Source organism: Emydura macquarii, unplaced genomic scaffold, assembly GCF_026122565.2.
Source record: "Emydura macquarii macquarii isolate MOO-44397 ecotype Brisbane River unplaced genomic scaffold, CSIRO-AGI_Emac_v2 contig_1692, whole genome shotgun sequence".
Classification (NCBI taxonomy): Eukaryota; Metazoa; Chordata; order Testudines; family Chelidae; genus Emydura; species Emydura macquarii.
The window spans coordinates 2,457,040-2,476,461 of record NW_027131829.1 but is presented as its reverse complement, the minus strand read 5'-3'; the positions used below and the strand labels follow the sequence as shown (position 1 = coordinate 2,476,461).

At 56.3% G+C, this 19,422-nt stretch overlaps 1 protein-coding gene across 4 annotated transcripts; it reads left to right on the top strand.

Annotated features, from left to right (window-relative positions):
- The first annotated feature begins 1,731 nt into the window (after positions 1 to 1,731).
- TMEM98 (transmembrane protein 98) lies at positions 1,732 to 14,672 on the top strand. Of its 4 annotated transcripts, none has more exons than XM_067556287.1 (7): positions 1,732 to 1,957; positions 8,854 to 9,059; positions 10,785 to 10,916; positions 11,827 to 11,860; positions 12,574 to 12,689; positions 13,682 to 13,741; positions 14,200 to 14,672. In XM_067556287.1, exons 2-7 carry the CDS (start codon positions 8,929 to 8,931, stop codon positions 14,405 to 14,407), a joined length of 681 nt encoding a protein of 226 aa, XP_067412388.1. In that variant the 5' UTR covers positions 1,732 to 1,957; positions 8,854 to 8,928; the 3' UTR covers positions 14,408 to 14,672. The 4 variants fall into 4 exon arrangements, with proteins under 4 accessions (XP_067412388.1, XP_067412386.1, XP_067412387.1 ...); XM_067556285.1 differs by having other exon boundaries at positions 1,734 to 2,026; XM_067556286.1 differs by lacking the exon at positions 1,732 to 1,957 and adding an exon at positions 4,539 to 4,656.
- The last annotated feature ends 4,750 nt before the right edge of the window (positions 14,673 to 19,422 follow it).

Genomic DNA, 19,422 nt, shown 5'->3' with positions numbered 1-19,422 from the left:
TGCAGAACACCATTGAAACACCCACTCCATGACAAGTCCCTGTAGGCAGTTACATTCTGAGATCTATCAGTTAGCCAGTTTTTAATCCATTTAATGTGTGTCACGTTAATTTTATAGCATTCTCGTTTTTTAATCAAAATATCATGCAGTACCAAGACCAAGTATATTACAGCAGCACTATTACCTTTATCAACCAAACTTGTAATCTCATCAAAAAAGATATCAGGTTAGTTTGACAGGATGTATTGATCATAAACCCATGTGGATTTGCATTCATTGCATTACCTTCCTGAAGTTCTTTATTAATTGAGTCCCATATCAGCCATGCTGTTATCTTGCCCGGGATTGATGTCAGGCTGACAAGGCAATAATTACCCAGGTCACCCCATTTACCTTTAAAAATTGACACAACATTAGCTTTCTTCCAGCCTTCTGGAACTTCTCCAGGGCTCTAAGACTTATTGAAAAGCAACATTAACAGTCCAGCAAGCTTCTCAGCCAGCTCTTTTAAAACTCTTGGATGTAAGGTAGCTGAACCTGCTGATTTAAAAATGTCTGACATTAGTAGCTTCTGTTTAACATGCTCCAGAGATACTAGTGGAGTGGAAAGAGGGTTATCATCACCACGTGGCGATTCTGGGTTCTCTTGTCTCTAGACGTAAGTGACACACGAGGCAATAGAGACTCAGGCCTGCAGTCTCTGCTGCTGAACAGTGTTAAGGCAGGAAATGGCTCATAGGATGATGGGGTGGCACCAAAAGGAGCTCACTGTGGCTCTGGGCTGTTTGGGAGCAGCATGTCACATTCCTCGCTGGCTTACTGGGTTTGCCGTCACTCGAACGCTGACACCACTGCATTTACTCCTGATTGATGCTGTGGTGAGGAAGACGAGACGCAGGCGCAGAGAGTCACCAATGGCTGTCTAGAAACTGACATAAAAACGCCCTTATTTGACCCAAGTTTCATGGCTTTTACAGCTTTTTGAGCAGCAAAACCAGGCCTGAGATAATGGGTCGTGTCTGACGGCGCTGGGAGGAAGGGCTCCTTTCCCTGCAAAGTTATTACGCTCATTCTCTGCTTCTCAGAGCTCCAGCGTGCCCTAGGTTTCTTGGCACCTTAGCCCTCTAAGCTGGGACCTGGCTCCAACCTTGACTGGCTCTGTGTCACCTGATGCAGAGGGTGAGTTTGAGGTCAAATGCTGCGTTTGCAGCCGTGAGAGTGTGTCTTGATGCTAACCTCTGGGCAGCCTGGTTAACATCACTCCCCATTTCAATTGTCAGTGAGCCATGGAGCGTCTTGCTGTAAGCGAGTGACTGTCACTCTCGGTGCCCGTGCAATGTCTGGAGTTGGTGTGAGTGTGGACCGCACGGCTTGCAGTGCCCGTGGGACGTTGGGCTGGTCTCTCTGGGGCTCAGTTCCCCATGGTACAAGAGGGATCTCAGCCCTGCCCCACCTCACACAGGTGTGTGAAGAGAAAGACATCGATGAGGTTCCCAAATCCTGCGGTAATCGGGGCCGGCAGACGGCTGCGCACGGGGTAGCTAACTAGCGAGGTTATTCAGAAACGAGGTTCAAAGGCGACTTGCATTGTTTGGATTAGGAGTTTCCTGCACTGCTAGCCACGAAGACGTCTGCTAATTTATTGCAGGTCTTGGGATCTGCAGAGGAGGGATCCCAGAATGGCCGTGCAGCGCAAGAGAGCGGCTGACCAGCAGAGAGCTCTCAGCCCCTGTTCAAATCATTGCCCTGTCAGGTTCGAGTCTGTTCAGTTTTACTCCTACCGCACATAAGCACACCAGCCAGGAATGCACACAAGCCAGAGCACACGGGAAGGATAATGGAGCGGCCACTTCTCCCCATTTAAGTAGCTGGGAGTCCATCTTGTTTGAAGGGAAAGAAAATTGTTTAACCAACGCTGGCAGGTTGGACCCTTTTGTCTGACCCAGAACATTTCCAGGTAACTGTGCAGTAAGCCAGGACTGAGGACAGCCTCCAGCCTTGCTTCCGAAGGAGAAGGAGCCGTTTGGTATGTGATCTGCATTGTTCTTTCCCGTGCTGTGTTGGAGCTGAGCTTGCTCATGAGAAAACCCATTTTAAGGAACTTTCATGCAACTTAGATTTAGTCTTTTAAAAAGATCTGTGCTGCAAAGAAACAGCTAAACCTGAGCACGGCTTTACTTTCACTCTGCGGGTTGTTTGGGAGCAGGCGAGCCATTCAAACCGTCTCCTTCACCCTGTTAAAGAATTCAGACATTCCTGGGGGAGGCGGCACTTTGTTGATTGCTCTTTTCCCTCCTGGGAGTTGTTAGAGAAGCCATCATGAAATCGGAATGCCTTCGCGATAGGTTTTATAAATTCAATCTAAAGGCCAGGCCGTTGTTTCCTTTCGCAGGGGGTCTCCGGCGTGACTTTATGGGAAGGTATTTGCTGAGGATAGTGGCAATCAATTTTTGTTGGTGGGGGGGTTCTCTCTAAAATAAACTTAAACCGAGCAGAAGGGATTGTGTGTAGTTAGTAAGTGAGACAATACCCAGAGAAGGGCTGAGAGGGAAATGCTGCGGGCCAGGTTCTTGGTGTAAACGAGCACAGTGCTACTTTGGACGTAGGTGACTTTCCACCATCTGAGGACCGGGCCAGCATGTTTAGAACGAGACGAGCTGCTAAAGTCAAACGCCAGCTGTTCTGCCGGGGCTTGAGTGGTCGGCTGGATGTAGAATGCTGCTGGGAATCTCGTAGAGTTGGGCCCCATCCCGAAAGCCCGGCAGCAATTTCATTCTCGTGAGTAGCCCCCTTGTGTTTGCAGGATCGGGCCTGAAATGTCTCTAATGTCCTGCGTTACCCTCTGCGGCCAGTTAATCAAGCCTGCCAGATCAGAAACATGCTTCCACTTGGTAAATGGGAATATTATAAAAATGAAACTAAACCACAAACAAAAAACCCAACCCTGACACTCACGCGACAATCAGGGGGAGAAGGCGTCACCCCACAGTCAGGCGACGGGGGTGCGGGACAGCGGCAGGCGCTGGGTGCCCTTTTACACACGCATTGTTATATGGTACACGCGATGTTAGCCCAGTGCTGGGCTGCAGCACATGGCACCGAGCACCGTATCGTTCCAGGCAGACAACGACGCAGCCAGAAGCTACCGTCACATATTGAAGTAGGCGGGAGAGCGAACGTTACTGGTGAATATTCTCTTCATCGTGTATTACATGCAGAAATCTCAACTGAGACCAGAGCCCCGCTGTGCTGGTGCTGTTCAAATACACAGCGCGAGACAGTATGCAAGTGAATAGACACAGCATGGGCGGGGGAAACTGAGGCACAGCAAGGTGAACTGACTAACCGAAGGTCACCCAGCCTCCTCCTGGAGGAGGCAAGATTAGCCCTCAGATTTCTGAACCCCCTGGGTGGGCCCCTACCCGCTAAACTACCCCGCCTGCCAGCAGAGGTAAGCTCCTTTATGCGCATGCCGTACAATGCAGCCTTTAACTGTGTGCTCAGCGTCTTAACGCTACTTCCTGAATAGCCCTCATTTGACTCCCGTGTCTTTAACACTGGGCAAGCTTTAAAAAAACGAGGGATCAGGCGTTTTCCCAGGGCCCTTGTGTGCGCGGCAGGAGCCGAGGGCTTCCTTTCAGAATCGGCTTTTGTGCTGAGATCGGCCTCTGCGGAGAGTTTTCTCCAGTGTGTGTTTCTTACAAAGTTTTGTGTCACCCCTAGCACCCGGGCTGCCAACATGGGCAAAACACACAAAGCGCTTTGAGAAAAATGCTCTGTCTTAATTTGGTGGGTGGGGATTGGATTTGTCACACGAGTAATACATAAAAAAGCCCTGCGGGTAGAAAGCAGCCCTGGAAAAGGTCAGGCCCGAAAGCGAAAGGCAGAAGTGAGTGAAAACGGGGGCTTAGCGTGAAACCCAGTTCTGCAGCCTTCAAGGCAGGGGTGATGGCTGCTGCTGCCGTGAGGCGTTGACCCGACTGGCACCACGAGGAGGAGGAACTGGCTGATCTGGACCTGCAAGGGTCCAAAAATGATGAGTTAGGCCCTGAAAAATCATGAGAGTTTAAAAAATCGTAAGGTTTTTGCTTGGGGGGAGGAAGGAGGGGCAGATTTGGCTTCTGGTGCTGGAGCACTGCGGGGGAAAGGGAGGGTGTGTGTTCAGCTTTTCTCCACGACCAGGAGAGCTAGAAACTTCCCTTCTTTGCAAGGAAAGCGTCTCTGGTGATCACCTGACTCCGGCAGCTGGGGCTTGAGAGAGCACTGAACATTGTGAGCCTGGCGATAAAAATCACAGGGGAGGGGGGTGACGCTGGCAGGAGAAAGCAGGCGCGAGCTCCCCGAAGGAGGAACTTGGGGCTGCAGCTCTGCTGGGACAGGGGGGGGCGTGGGGGGGGGGGGGCTAATGCATCTGAGTAACGGGCCTGGGTCCGCTCGCTGAGCAGTGCCTCCCCGCCCATTCGCTGCCGGGAGGGTGACGGGCTGGCAGAGGCGGCGGAGCAACGCAGCAGATCCAGCTCTCCCAGCCCGGCAGCGCCGGCCCCGCTGGCTCTGCAGCAGCTGGGATATTAGTCACCGGGCAAAGGGCAGGCAGAGCTGCGAGCGGCCTGGCCCTGCGGAAGAGCTGGCGGCTAGCGGGCTGTGCTCCTCAAGCAGGTAGGAAAGCTTGGAGATCTACTCCGCTTTATAGGATCCAGACCGTCCCGCCGAGCCGGGCTGGGCTGCAGCTCACCCCATGGCCCTCCTCGCACCCCTGCCCTGCACAGACCCCCAGGCCAGCCAGCGGCCGTGCCGGAGCAGCAAGAACCTGCTCTGCTCCAGGGCTCTGGGCTTGCAAACCAGACTGGCCCTGGTCTGGGTGCTCCCGGATTCCTGGGCCGTCGGGACCTGGCCGGGGCCTGGCACTGCCGGGTTGCCTGGGCCCCTGGGAGATGTTTTTCCTAGCACTGAACAAGGAACTCTATTAGAGTAACAAGCCGGGCGCTTTGCCCCCTCCCCCCGTCTTTCTACACTTAAAGGAACAGCACATGTTCCCTCCCTCGCCAGGCCGGGGTGCGCAGGGTGTCCCAGGTAGTGTTGCTCCCCGGGACCGGTGTCATCTGGGCCCAGTCACTAACTGGTCTCTGTGTGCTGCAGGCCTGGCCCCGGTACAGCCACTCCCGTGGCTTGCGCCCGCTCAGGGTGCAGCCCAGATCCCCTGTGCCGCAGGCCCCGCGCCAGGCAAACACCAGCGGGGTGGGGGACGGGGGGAGCAGATCTAACAATAACTCAGCTGTACTTTACCTGGGCTAAGGGCTCTGGGATCTTCCCCAGGCTCGGCCCTGGGGCACTTTCCCGCACACGACGCTTAGTGAATTGTGGGCTAAGATTTTTAGCACAAGAAGCTGAAACCAAATCAACCGGTGAAAAGACGCCGCCTTGCAATTGTTCTTGGAGTCTCAGCGAGCTGGGGCAGGGCGGTGGACTGCGAGCGGGAGCAGACAGAGGAAGCGGCGCCAGGGGGAAGCCGGGACCCGGTGAGGGCGGGGGGCTGGGGCGACGGAGGCAGCTCCCCACGGGTACAGAAACCATGTGTCAGGCCCCCACAGCTACGAGATTGGCTTAAAAGTCAGGAGAGTTTACAAAGCAGCCGCGTTTGGGCAGGACACACCGCAAAGGGACGGCAGCGCAGCGCCACGCGTCCCCTCGCGCGTCTGAATGATGGCCGGCCACGGAGCCGGGCTGGCCGTGCACTGGGCCGGGGGCGACCGACTGAAAACCGTGGCACGGGACCTCGGCAGACGGGAGATCACGCGCCAGAGCTGGTCGGGGCCCAGCACCATCACCCCCTCTGGGCTCGTCCCTCCCTCATCTCTGGCTCCTTCCCCGCACAAGACACACGTGCTCTGGTCTCTCCATCTTCAAAGCACTCACCTGGACTCCGTTTGCCCTGCATCTATCCCCCAGCTCCCCTTTCCCTGCCATCTCGAAGGCCATTGAATCGCTGCCTCCTCCAAGCCCATCCACGCCCCTCTCCAGCCCGGCTGCCCCTTGCTCGCCACGGAAACGGGTACTCGGCCGTCTCTGCTCACCTCTGCCAAGCCAAAGCTGATTCCCTGGGCTCCATCCTCGTCTGCCCTGAGCTGTCAGCTGCCTTTGACATCAGCGACCCAGCTCCTCGGCATGAAACGTGTCCTCCCTGGGGTCTCCTCCTGGAATCGCTGCTCCCACGCGGCCTTCGGCGGATCCTCCGCGTGGCCGTCCCAGCTTTCCCTGGGGGCCCCGCAGAGCGCTGTCCTTGCGCCCGTCTCGTCTCCTGCCCCACGGGACCTGCGGGAAATCGCCTTCACAAACACAAATTCAACAGGCGCCTGGGTGCCGGTGCCTCAGCGCGACCCCTCCGCGCCACACCTGGCCCCTGCTGTCCAAACTAGGATCTCGGCCCGGCTCGCGGAGCTCCCCATGTGGACGTCTCGACATCAGCCCACGGCTAAATCTCAGCTCTGAATCTTCCCCTCAATTCGTCCTCATTACCCCCCTTCTCCAGCCCGCTGGCCAGCGCCACCCGCCTGCCCATCAGGCTGGCCTGTAAACGGGGCACCCGCTCGACTCAGACTTTTCTCTCTCTGGCCCCTCACCGCCGTCTGTGTTGAAATCTTACCGGTTTTTTCCTGCAGAGCACCTCCGAGCTCCGGCCTTTCCTAGCCACCCACAGAGCGAGAACTCGTGGCCGGGCTCTCCTCATATCACGGCTCGACCACTGCAATATCCCCTTAGCCGGCCTTAGCAAATGCCATCCTGCCCTGCTCACCTCCCTTCAGAGTGCTGCTGCAGAGATCATTGTCCTCGCCTATTGCTGCCACCATGCCCCCCGCTTTTTGCATCGCTCCCCCGTGCAGCCAACATGAGCCGCCTGCCTTCCCGTTCCAACCCCCCTTGGCCAAGCCCCACCATATGGAGCATCGCTCAGTCCAGGAGCCCAGCTCCATCACCCTCTTGTTACGTTTTCCCACAAACACCTGGGTGCGTTCTCCCCTGCTGCCCCTTGTGCACCTGCAAAGCCAAGCCCGCCTCCAAACTCTCCTTTGCCGTGAAGCCTGCAAAAAGCTTGACCCGTGCCAGGCGGCTGGTGCTCTGGGACCACCGCCCGTCCTGCTGACCGGTCTCGCCTCATCGGTTCCCTGTGCTCCCCCGTCCGTCTGTCTCCATCTGTTGTTTGGTGTCATACTTAGTTTGTAAACCCCTTTGGGCAGAGGCCAGCTTTTGTTCTGGGTTTGTACAGCCCCTAGCACAGCCCGGTCCCGAGTTGCTCCTGGGTGCTACCAGACTAATAATAGTTATGCTGGGAAAACATTTGCAGCGGAGCGCAGGGTCTGGGGGTGTCCAACTGAACGCAAAGGACTCCTCCAGCCGAACTGGATCAGGAGCCGGAGACAGGTCTGTGAGAATGCTGCAGGGGCGCGCTCTGCGGGCGCTGAGTTAGGTCTACGCTAGTTACTCTAGGAGCGTGTGTCTCTGGGACTGGCTGGGGAACTCGGGATTTCCTAGCTAATTGGTGTTTAACTCTAATGTTAGAGGGAGTGTGTAGCCAGATCCCTGGGAGTGCCACAACCTGTGCTTCCCTTTACAGACCTTTTGTCTGTCACAGGCAGTGTGGTCTAGTGGGTAGGGCTCTGGGCTGGAAGCCCAGTGACCTTGGGCAAGCCCCTGCCCTTTCAAACGTCAGTTCGTTGGGGCAGGGGCTGGCTCAGTAGGTGTTTGTACAGCACCGGGCACAACGGGGCCCTGAGCTGGGGTGAGGGCTGCAGAGAAAGTAGGGTAAGTAATAAACATGCGTGTGGTTAATCCCACTGGTAGCTGCCGCACTCGGTGTCCTGGCTCTGCGCTGGGCGCCATCCGTGCTGGCCGTGACTAGAGAGCCCCCGGTCACTGTGCGGTTTGACCCAATTAGCCGTAGAGTTTAAGGCCAGAAAGGGGCCACCAGAACTGCCAGCCTGACCCCCTGTATAGCACTGGCCACCAAACCCCACCCAGTTGCCGCTGCATTGAGTCCAAGGATATGGATTAGCTAAAGCATCACAGCCCTTCAGAGACTGAACTGCTCTGCACCGCAGGCAGAGAGCAGGGGAACAAAGGTGCCACCCTGTCCAAAGGCCTCTGCAGTGGCAGGGAATTGTTTAGGTAGGGCGCGCACAGATGATCCCAGCAGGTGAACCCTGCCCCCACACTGCAGAGAAGGTCAAATCCCCCCGCAAGGTTCTGCCCATCTGATGTGGGGGAAAATTCCTTCCCAACCCCGCAAAAGGCATCAGTTCGATCCTGAGCAGGTGAGCAAGACACACCAGCCAGGCGTCTGAGAGAGCGTGTTCTCTGTACCACCTCAGAACACGTGCCTAGTCTCCTGTCTCCAGCAGCATCCGTCTCTGATTCTTCAGAGGAAGAAAGGAAAAAAAAACCCAGAATACATCAGGGGAAAGAATTTCCTTCCTGACCCCGGCAGGTGACTGGCTTGAGGCCCTGAAGCATGAAATTGAGGACATAAGACACATGACTGGAAGGGACCCCCTGGGCCACTAAGCCCAGCCCCACACCACAGGCAACCGCATCATACAGTCCCACTGATCAGTCCTTGGCCAGCTGCTCTCCTCTTGCTCTGTAGGTTGACTGGACTCATTAGAGCTGAAATGTTTCTAATTTTGATAAACAATCGGGGGGAAAGTCTCAAAGATTTGTGAAGTGTTGTCCCGGGTTCCCCTGACCAGCCGTCTCTCTTAGGAGACATTTGCTGCTTTAGAGTATCCCAGACCTGCTCCTGCGCGGCCATGTTTCCGGACACTTGTTCTTTGGGCCTGACTCTGTCCTCCTGCCTTCCAGATCAAGCATTTTGGAAAAGGCCTGAAGGGATGGACGTGCACATCTGACTGTGCCCAGGAGAGCAGCTTGGCAGCAATGGAGACCGTGGTGATCGTAGCCATCGGCGTGCTGGCTACCATCTTCCTGGCCTCCTTCGTGGCGCTTGTGGTGGTTTGCAGGCAGCGCTACTGCCGGCCTAAGGATCTCCTGAACCATTATGATACCAAGTAAGTGTGCAACCCCCTTCCCTGCTCACACCACATTGCCAGGGAGGAAGCCAAAAGAACGGCTGGGAAAATGGACTGAAGGGAGGATTGCGTGGAGATTTCAGAGCTGCTGGGACTCATGAGTCCCGACAGCACTCGACACACTGGTGATGCACTACACTGCCTGCCAATTCCTGGTCAGTTTGTCTGCCCAGCTCAACAGGCACGGACGACCCTCGCCTCCGCCGGCGGCCGCGTGAAGTAGCCTGTGGGGAATGAATTGGTGGCTGACGACTGACACGGAAAAGGCAAAAGAATGGCAGGGTAAAGCCTGGGAGACGATGTGGCTTTAACTGCCCTGCTGTGCTTCGGCCACGCGCCCCCCGGTGCTACACTGAGATCAGCCTGCTTTACGCTGTGCGAGGGGAAATAGCTACGACGCACGTTTGTCCCAGTGTTGCTGAATCCAGGCATGGGGGGTGCAGTGCCTTAGGAGAGTGGGGCATCCCCCCAACCGCCAGCGTTAGAGCTGTGCAAACCAGGGGGGTCGCCCAGGCCTAAGGGAGTTAGAAACTCACATCCTATTGAAAATCCACTGGAGCAGAGCGCCCAACTCCTTTACGCTCCTTTGAAAAACCCAGCATAGATGTTTTCTTTGCATTTCCTGCTCATCCCCCCCCCACACCCACCCAGCAGGGACACAGCACAATTCTTCCCCAACAGAGAGGGGGCGAACACACCACGCAAGACAGATGTGCGGTCCCCAGACACGTCACTTTGGGCATGACTGGAAGGTGCCCGGATACTAGGGCAATGAGGCCAGGATCGGAACCAACGCAGACTAGATCAGCCCAGCATTTATATGTGGCAAGGGGACGCTTCCCCTGGTGGATGAGTCTGTGCACACGGTGAGAACAAGAGGCTACCGTGGGCACTGAGCACACGTTGGAGAAGGAATTTGAACCACTGACCCCGTGACGCTCGGCTCTGCTGCGTGCAGACTCAGGAACGCTCGGTCGGTGCGCAGTTTTACAGGTGGGAGTTATCCCCCTGGTAACAGAACAGAAAATCCAGGGGTCAATAGAACTATTTTTTAGGTTCCCAAGAGAGAATTTCCCACAGAAGCCGAAGGGCCCCGCTCGCCAGAGCGCTGTGGGTGGGGGACGTCATTTACACCCGGGGAACATGCTGAGTGCTCACCCTCTGAAAAGCCGGGCTTCTGGGGGGGTCTCGGGCTGGGCACCCAGCACCCCAAGCCGTCAAAATCCCAGGTCACGTTTGAAAATCTTGACCAGATGCAGCTGAAAATAGAGAGATCCAACAGCCCTTGGAGCCAATGACTTGGAAGTCTAAGTCCCATTTTCAAGTGTGACTATGGGAGTTAGGCACCTAAATATCTGGGTGGAGCTGGGCCTTTGGCACTTTTGGCTACTGTACCTCCAGGCTCTTCAGGCCAGACTTACCAAGAGGTTTAGGCACCCAACGTTGTAACTTGCTGCCTAACAGGATTTTCAAAAGTTCCCAAGCAAGTTAGGTGCCAACTTTTATTGAAATCGATGGGGCTTGGACACCTGACCTACTCGGGCACTTTTGAAACCGCCCCTAAGGGCCGATCTGCACCTGTAGGTGCCTAAATCCCTTTGTAAATCTGGCCCTTGGGTGCTTAGAAAATGTGCCCCTTAGTTCTTGCCATCACAGCCGCCCCCTCCTAGCAGGTGCTGAATGAACCGTTCCTCTTCGTTCCAGACCCATCGTGGACCTCATCGGTGCCATGGAGACGCAGTCGGAGCCCTCGGAGCTGGAGCTGGATGACGTGGTGATAACGAACCCCCACATCCAGGCCATTCTGGAGAACGAGGACTGGATTGAAGATGCCTCGTAAGAGTTTCACAGCTGCCCCTCGGGCGATCTTTGAAACAGGCTCCCCCGCTCTGGCTGGCCGGGTGCCTTGTCTCCAGGCCGGCGCTCTGCCGCCTGGGGCCCGCACGCCGCCTTGGAAGAACGTTTTTATCCGGTGCAAAATGACTTTAACCTAGGCAGGCAGGAGGGTCCGGTGGAGCGGGCACTGGGCTGGGAGTCAGGAGACACAGGTGTTAGCCCCGGCTCGCCCGGTGACCTTGGACAAGTCTGTGTCGTCTGATGAGAGCGTGAACTCTTCGGGGCAGGTGCTACGCTGACACAAACAGCAAGCAGTCAGGGCTTGACCTGTAGGTGCCTGCCTATCTCCAGTGCGTTACCCGGCACTTGTGCAAACCCAGGCGTGTTTAGGGCTGCAGGCCCCACGCCACGATGTAGATGAGGCTTCTGTTCTCCATTCACGTGCTAACTGAGATGCTTAGGAGGCATGGGGAGGGTTTCAGTTGTGTCTCCTGCCTTGTCATATTGAAATGCCTTTGGTTTCTGGTGGGGGGGGGGAATCCAGGTGAGCCAGAGAGAGAGTCGGAGTTTTGCGCCCTGGTTCCCCAAGAACACAGAGCCACCAGGTAACACTGGCCTTGCCCGCCCTGCTAGAAAAGCATAGAATCGTAGAATATTAGAGTTGGAAGGGACCTCAGGAGGTCATCTAGTCCAACCCCCTGCTCAAAGCATGCTCAAAGCATCCAGGGGCATCTCTAAGGGCTGGGCTGTGACTAATAAAAGACTGAGGTGCCAGTGACTGCTGGGCTCTGGACCCCACGGTAGATGTTTATTTGATGGAGTCCCCACTGCTGGTTGATGGACAGAAGAAGCGTCAGTAACGAGGCAGGCGTCTTTCCTAACCGAGGGCGTTCTCTCTCTCTCTCCGCAGGGGCCTGGTCTCTCACTGCATTGCTATTCTCAAGGTAAGTCCTGACCTGCGCCAAACCTCGCCCCCCGTGTACGCACCGTTATGGCTGTGCGGGAAATCAGCGCCGGGAAACAAGCGCGGGAGCTGAAGAATAATTCCAGAGGCTTCGGGCTAGATCCACAGGGCAGATTTGCACTCGGCACGGCAGCTCTGAGGAAATCCACAGCCCCGAGTCATGCCCCCAGGCTCCCCGGACGATGCTGGGCGCCTAAGAATGGGATTCTCACAAGCCAGCAAGATGAGCAGGGGGCCACATCACCCACCCAACAGGCAATGCTGAGGAGGGGTGTGGGGCCCCAGCCTTGCCCCTCAAAGGGAGTTGGGTGCCCGTGTCTGTGTTGGGATTCTCAGCTGAGACCCTTCTCCTGGAGTTGGGTGCCCAGCCCCGTCCGCCCAGCCTGGTCACCCTGCCACAGCCGCTGGTCAGCACACGCCCCTGAGATGTAGGCCATCCAGGTTGAAGTCCCCACTCTGCCTGTTTGAAGCAGGGAGAACCCAATCTCCCCTCTCCCAGGGGCAGTCCTGGGCAATGGACGGGGTGTTGTGGGGTGAGGGTCCCTCCATCCGTCCTGTTGAAGTTGTTCTACCCTGTAGGAAATACTTAAATAATCCTCGGCCTGGAAGCTGGATCTCCTAGGTGAGCGTCCTAACCACTAGGCAATCTCATCATTCTCTCTCTCTCTGGCCTCTCTCTCTCTCTTTTAACAGATTTGTCATACTTTGACGGAGAAACTTGTTGCGATGACAATGGGCTCCGGGGCCAGAATGAAATCCCCCGCCAGCCTGAGTGACGTGATCGTGGTCGCAAAGCGAATCGGCCCCAGGTGAGCCGAGGGCATTGTCGGTCCGTTCCGGTTGAGGATGCAAAGCTTGTGGGTGATCTGCAGTTCCAGAGGCCAGGCAATTCCTAGAAACATCAGCATTTGCAATTGCCCCTACATGACAGCCTGGGCAAATTCGGAGCCACAGTAACCCTGATCCCAAATGTCCAAAAATCATGTTAGGTCCCCAGAATTCACAAGATTTGAAAAATGGCTTTTTATTTGCTTTTTGGTCTTTGAGCTGCCCGTTCCCAAGCCTTTCTGCACAATCACCGGGGCTAGAACCTTCCATGGTCTTGGGTTTTTTTAATGAAAGCCAGGCGTTTCACCTGATCACATGACTCCAAGAGCTGGGGCTTTACGAAAAACACCAAATATCAATGAGACATGGCAGTGCTGAGCGGCCCTTCCTGCCCGGCGGAGAGCTGCTGCTTTAAGGATCAAAATCAACATTTTGCGTTGCAGCCAGAAAGCCAGCTGGTGGTCCGTGCGGTCTGCGACAGAGCCACATTTTCAAAAGAGCTCAAGATCTGTTTCCCTGGGGCTCGGCACACCCAGCTGGGGCCAGATTCTCAAAAGAGTCCTGCTCCATTTAGGCACCTAATCAGTGTCGGGCTTGGCTGAGGATTTTCATAGAGTCCAAGTGCCAAGCGCCCATCAGCCTCCAGCGGGACTTATGCTCCTAAATCACTTAGATACTTTCGAAAGTGCCACCCTTGATCTCGGTGGGGGCTGCTGGGCAAAAGTCCCGTTTGCAGATCTGGGCACAGAGTTGCCAAATGGGAGCTGGGCTCTTATGAAAATCAGGTCCCCATTGTGGGGCCGGGGAACTCTTGCAACTCTGGCCCTACGGGCCTGCTGCCCTGTAGGTGTTTGGAAGAGATGCTGGGCTTGGAGAGGGGCTTTCTGAGGGGAAAAAAACCCAACCCGCTGACCGGGAACTTGCAAAATATATAACGGAAAATCAGCACCGCTCCCTTTCTCTTCTCCCCTAGAGTGGACGACGTTGTAAGGTCGATGTACCCTCCTCTGGACCCCAAGCTTCTGGATGCACGGTAAACACTGGGCCAAGTTCCCAAAGACACTGGAAAATGACTGGGGTTTACTGAGTGCTTCCTTGTTTATTCCCAGTGGAATAACTTCAGTGGGAAAAGCCTCTGGAGAATAGCCCAGTGGTGAGGGGCCTGGCCTAGGAGGTAGTTGATTCCTGTTCAAAGCCCTTCTCAGCAGATAGAGGGGGACTCCCCCACATCCCATGGGAGCACCCTAATCACCGAGCTAGAAGTGATGGTGAGGGAGGGCTTCCTGCCCGCTCCTCCCACCGGCCATCGTGTAGATGCTCATTTATAGGGGCCCCATTTAGCAGGCAGGCGTGGCGCAGGGTCCTGCAGCTGAGCCGGGCGGAGGATCGCCTCCCTTCCCCCAGATCCTGGCTCGCTGCGGGATGTCTGCAGGCCCACCGTTCGCACGCAGGCAGGAACACCCGTTAACGGCGCCCCGGTTGCCTTCGCAGGACGACGGCCCTGCTGCTGTCCGTCAGTCACCTCGTCCTGGTGACCCGCAACGCCTGTCACCTGACGAGCGGCATGGACTGGATCGACCAGTCGCTGTCCGCCGCCGAGGAGCACGTGGCCGTGCTGCGCGAAGCCGCTCTGGCCACGGAACCGGACAGGAGCGGCGCGGGCGCGGAAAGCTTCCTGCAGGAGCAGTCTGCCATCTGAGCGCCCCAGCGGGGCAGGAGCCCACGCCCCCACGTTCCTGGGCCGCCGGAGCCGCTCGCCTCCGCGCCGCTGCTCGCTGGAGTGAGGTGGTCAAATATTTGCACGCGCCAAGCACAGCTCTTAGTATATTTACACTGGACTGGTAACAGACGGTAGCTAAGGCAATGAATTTCCGCCCCCCTCCCGCCCCCCGCCGCTTTGTAGTGTGGTTGACCGGCCCTGCGCGCGCAAGAGCGAGCCTCCGATTAATAAAATCCCAGGCGAAATCCGGTTTATTTTAGCTGACATTTTAGGCTGCTCCGCTTTCTGAATCCACCCACGGCTCAGTCACCGCGGCCGTGGTCCCTCTGCAGAGCCTCAGCCCCCAGGGAGCTGCTGCAAAGCGGATCCGAGGAAGATCCACTGCCTGGCACCAGGAGCGGGACCTGGCGGCCCCCCGGCGTGAGGCCAGCTAGGACCAGGAGGAGGTGTTGGGGGGAAGCGGGCGTGCACTGGTTCCCTGCTAGGCTGGGGCAGTGGAGCAGCAGCCCATGGGCATTGTCGGGTACAACAGCCCCGGGACCTGCCCTTACCCCGGGGGTCAGGCCGGGCTCCAGCCAGGCTCTGTGTCCCGGCAGGGCAATGGTGGCATAACGCTGCCCTTCCCCCCCGCCAGTCCCTCTCCCATGCTGCACCGCCCAGCCCCCTTCCCTGCAACGCTGCTTCTTATCAGCCCAGGCCAGCGTTCCCCGGGGACCGCCCTGCAGAGAAAGCATGTTCCCACAAGCTCACCCGCCAGCCCGCTCGCAGAGCAGGGGAGACCGGAGGGGGCGGGCAGGAGGGTTGTAACTGAAAACACGCATTGAAATAATTGATCGCACTTTGTCTTTGGAGAGAAAACTAGAGGCACAGAGACACAGCCAGGCAGACATGGTCTGAAACACACAGACACAGCTAGACACACAGACACACCAGACAGACGCAGAGCCATAGCTGGACACAACACACAGACACAGACAGACACGCAGCCAAGAGAAGCAAGCGGGCGCTGAGCACTGCCTGCACTATCACATTCCACTCCGAGATGCATGGAGCAGCCGGCGATGGACGCCGCCGAGCGCAGCGACCCAGGTCCTGCCTAAGTGCCAGCTTCTGTTCGGCCAAGTCCTGGGTGTCTTGGGCAGAGCCCGGGTGGGCGCTCCCATCCACAGAGCTTGGGGAAGGGATCTGCGCCCCTCACCCACCCCCAGGGGCAGACCCAGACCAGGCCGTTGAGCGTTGCTTTCTGTTTAAAGGTGGCCAGTTGCAGGTGCTCTGAAACCCGCACGCATATTCGGATTTGCTTGAAATTTGCTATGCCTCACGGGGGCGCAGGGCAGGGCGGGTGGTCCAAAGCTGGGGTTATTTGAGCAAGAGGCTCCGGAGATACAGCCGCCCCCAACAGCATTGTACAAAATCACCTCTTCTTTTGTCCACGCCTGGGGTTCTAAGTCCGATTCTGATCCTGCCCCAGCTGATCTCAGCTGCTGGGGATTTAATCTCAGCTAGCGCCTGGCCCCCGGGGTCCCTTTGGGGAAGCAATATTGGAAACGTTGTTGAGGATCAAGTCTGTAGCTCTCAGGGCTGGTGGGAATGCACCTCACACTGTGTGTGTCAGGGCAGAGGGACAGCAGCGACCCCCCCCCCCCGGCCCCGCAAAGGGCTGGGACCCCCCATGTGTGATCCAGGGCCTGGCAGAGCACCGCCTGCCCTTACTAGAGAACGGCCCCTCGCGGGCTAGCTAAGATGTGCTTCGTCAGATCAAGTGGCAGAGGCTTACACAGGGGCCGTGGAGTTCCAAGGACCCAGCCCTGTTGGGGAGTGTGATTGCCTGTGACACGCAAACACAACGGGAATACAGCCTGGAACCAGGTTTTAGACATACACGGCGCTGCCGTCTGTCAGCTGCCCTGTTATGAGCAACAAGCCCACGAAAGCAATGGCGGGGCTGTTCCGAGGCAGGGTTAGCGTCCCTTCGTAAGCACTCATGGCACTGGCAGAATGCAGCCACTGCTGGGGTGGACTGGAGCAGGCAGGCAAACCCTCTGTCTATTGCACAGCTATGGGGAGAAGAGGAACCGCTTTGAGCAAGGACCTCAGGGCAAACCCCCGTGCGTCTGTTCATCGCTATGACCATGAGGGGGCAGCAGAAATACACTGACACCAGCATGGGCTGGTGAGGCTAAACCCAGCAAGGTTCCTAGTCCCCGCACTGCGGAGACTCTCACGTCTGGTGCTAGAGGTTGCGGGTTCAAGTGGCGAGAGGACGGGACGTTGCTGGCCACGTGCCTGGCTGTGAACCTGGCCAGGCCTTTGGGGATCCCGAGGGCAGTGAGGGGCTCTCAGAGACTTCACAGTGGAGCCGGGAGAGGAAGGCTTGTGAACAGCTGCTGCCTGCTGGATGGGAGCGGGCCCCGGGATGCTCGGTACTGTACAAACACAACTTCTCAGTCATTGCTGCTCAGGCTGCCTCCCCCAGCCTGGCCGCCTCGCCCTCTGTCCAGAGACCGGGGGCTTTGTCACAGAGCCAGCCCAGCACTGCCCTGCCAGCGAGGCTCAGGGTCTGAGTGCGAGACATCCGAGGGAAGGGGGCTCTGCGTGCGGCCTGAACAGTGGCCCTAGGAGGCACTTTGCTTCCCGCAAAACACAAAATCAGGGTGCGGGCAGGAGGAGGGGAGAAGGACGGTGGCGTCATGCCAGCGCCTGCCCCTTGCTTCCCTGACGCTGAGCTGCAGTGCAGGCCCCCTGGGGATACCCCAGCGTGAGAACGGCTCCCCCGCCCCAGTGCTATTGCAGGGAGGTCAATAGATTACAAGTGCACCATGCCAGGGAGATGGCGTGAATGTGATTTGTTGTGCTGACGAGGGAACAAACTCTGCCCCTTCAATCGATTTGGCCCGGGAGAGCAGGGAAGGGACTCCCCTGGAGAGCCCTGAGTTCAGGGAGGGTTTAAATCCAGCCCCACAGCAGGAAATGCAGGTCCTTTTAAAGCAGCACAAACAGGTATTTTCCAACCGGCCAGGTTTAAGTGACAAGACTGTACCCGCCATTGAAATCACAGCGACAATCGAGCAGGGCAGAGCAGGCCAAAGGGGAAATGCAGAAACAAATCCGGGAGCAGGGGAAAACAAGTCTGAAATGAAAGTGATTAGTAAATCAAAAAGCGTCTGGGAGTTCCCCATTGTAATGGTAGCTAATAAGGAAGCGAAACGCTGCCAGTCAGCCTGACCCATGCCCCACACCCTGAACAGAGGAGGTACTGGATCTATTGGGATGCGGGGCGGGGGCAGTGCAAAATTCATAAGCACCATGGATTTGGCTCACGGGCACTGGATCCTGAGGCCCGGAAAAATCCATTTTAATAGTGGAATCTGGACTATCTGCGTTCTGCCTTTCAGGTTAATACATTCGGGGGCTACCTTTCAACGGCGGGTCTGTGAGGTGCTGCAGGGGTTACAGACATTTGCCAGAGCCTATATGATGCCTTGGCTATTTTCAGTAGCTCCTGGCAAGTCCACTCAGACCAGGTTGGAATTGTGCTACAAAGGCTGAGAGAAGCCAGCCTCATTGCTAAAGTCTCCACGTGGAAGAGGGGGGCTGCGGAGATGTCCTACCTAGGACACAGGGTGGGCAGTGGGTTGGTTCGTCCCGACCCCTTGAAGGTAGAAGCCATTTGGAGCTGACCTGCCCCTGGAACCAAGAAGCAGGCCCAATCCTTTATTGCTCTGGAGGTTTGTAAATGGGGTTAGTGACATTGTGGCACCTGTAACAGACCTTACAAAAAGGGGGAGCCGGAGCGGGTGGCCTGGCCAGCGGTTGATGAGAAAGGCTTCCCGGGCAGAACAGAGGCTTTGTCTAGAGAGCCTGCTTCAGTCCGTCCTGCTTTCAACAAACCATTTGTGCTGTGCACTGACATGTCTGACGCTGGGTTAGGGGCAGTATTGGTGCGGGGGAAGGGGGGAAGCAAGCAGCATCCCATTGCCTATGTAAGCAAAAAACTGACCCCCTGAACAGAAGTAGGCTGTCATGAGGCAGAACGCGACGCCTTTGTCTGCGCTGCTAAGCAATTTAAACATCCTTGTGTAATACAAAATGTGCTGCTTTAAGCTGATCCTCCCCTTTGACATGACTGCACCGAGCCAAGGGAACCAGTTCTAGGTTTCTTCAGGGCGTCTGGCCCTATGGGCATGTGACATGGAAATAATTCATATCAAGGGAAAGGAGAACCCAGTGGCTGGTGGGGGCACTCTGAGGTGTATTCAGGAGCGTCAGTGACACACCTTCATACACCAGTTTTGCATTGGGGGCATGATGCTGGCAGGCAGGCGCCAGCTCTTGCTCTGGCTGTAGGCTAAGAACTGACAAGCTCATAACTGGAGAGCAGACCAGGTCACCTGTGTGTTAGTTTGGCTCAGAACAGGTATTAGTCTGACAAGGCTGTAGGTGGTGTTTAGACTGTGAAATGCTTGTAAGTTGCTGCCTAGAGTGGCTGTGTTCCAGGCTACAAATGTACGTTTGGCTTTATAACTTTGAAAATGTTTGCTCTGAATTTGTGAACCTAGGCACAGGAATCATCTTCCCCCCTCCCCGCTCCGTCCAGGACTATCAAAATCAGACAGGTCATCAGGGAACATCTCAATACAAAGGGCTGGTTGATGGCCCAAACACACTTCGGAAATGCTAGGTCCAAGGAAGCTGAATGAAGGCACAAAGACACAGGAAAATTTTCCATCCCTTTCACTGTTTGGACTCTGACAGGGCTAGAGACCCCAAACTGAAGCCAGAGATCCCCAGGGGTAACCGCCTGGATCTGCCCTGAAAGACACTTGGAGGTGGTTTAATTATGTCCATGGAAGTGCTTTTGCCTATCGGCATAAAGCGGCTGCACAAGCGATCTGAAACCATCTTACAGCGGTGCAGCATTGATACAGCTGTGCTGTTGTATGCTCTCAAGTGTAGACACAGCCAGAGTTTATTACAGGATTGGCTACAGGCAT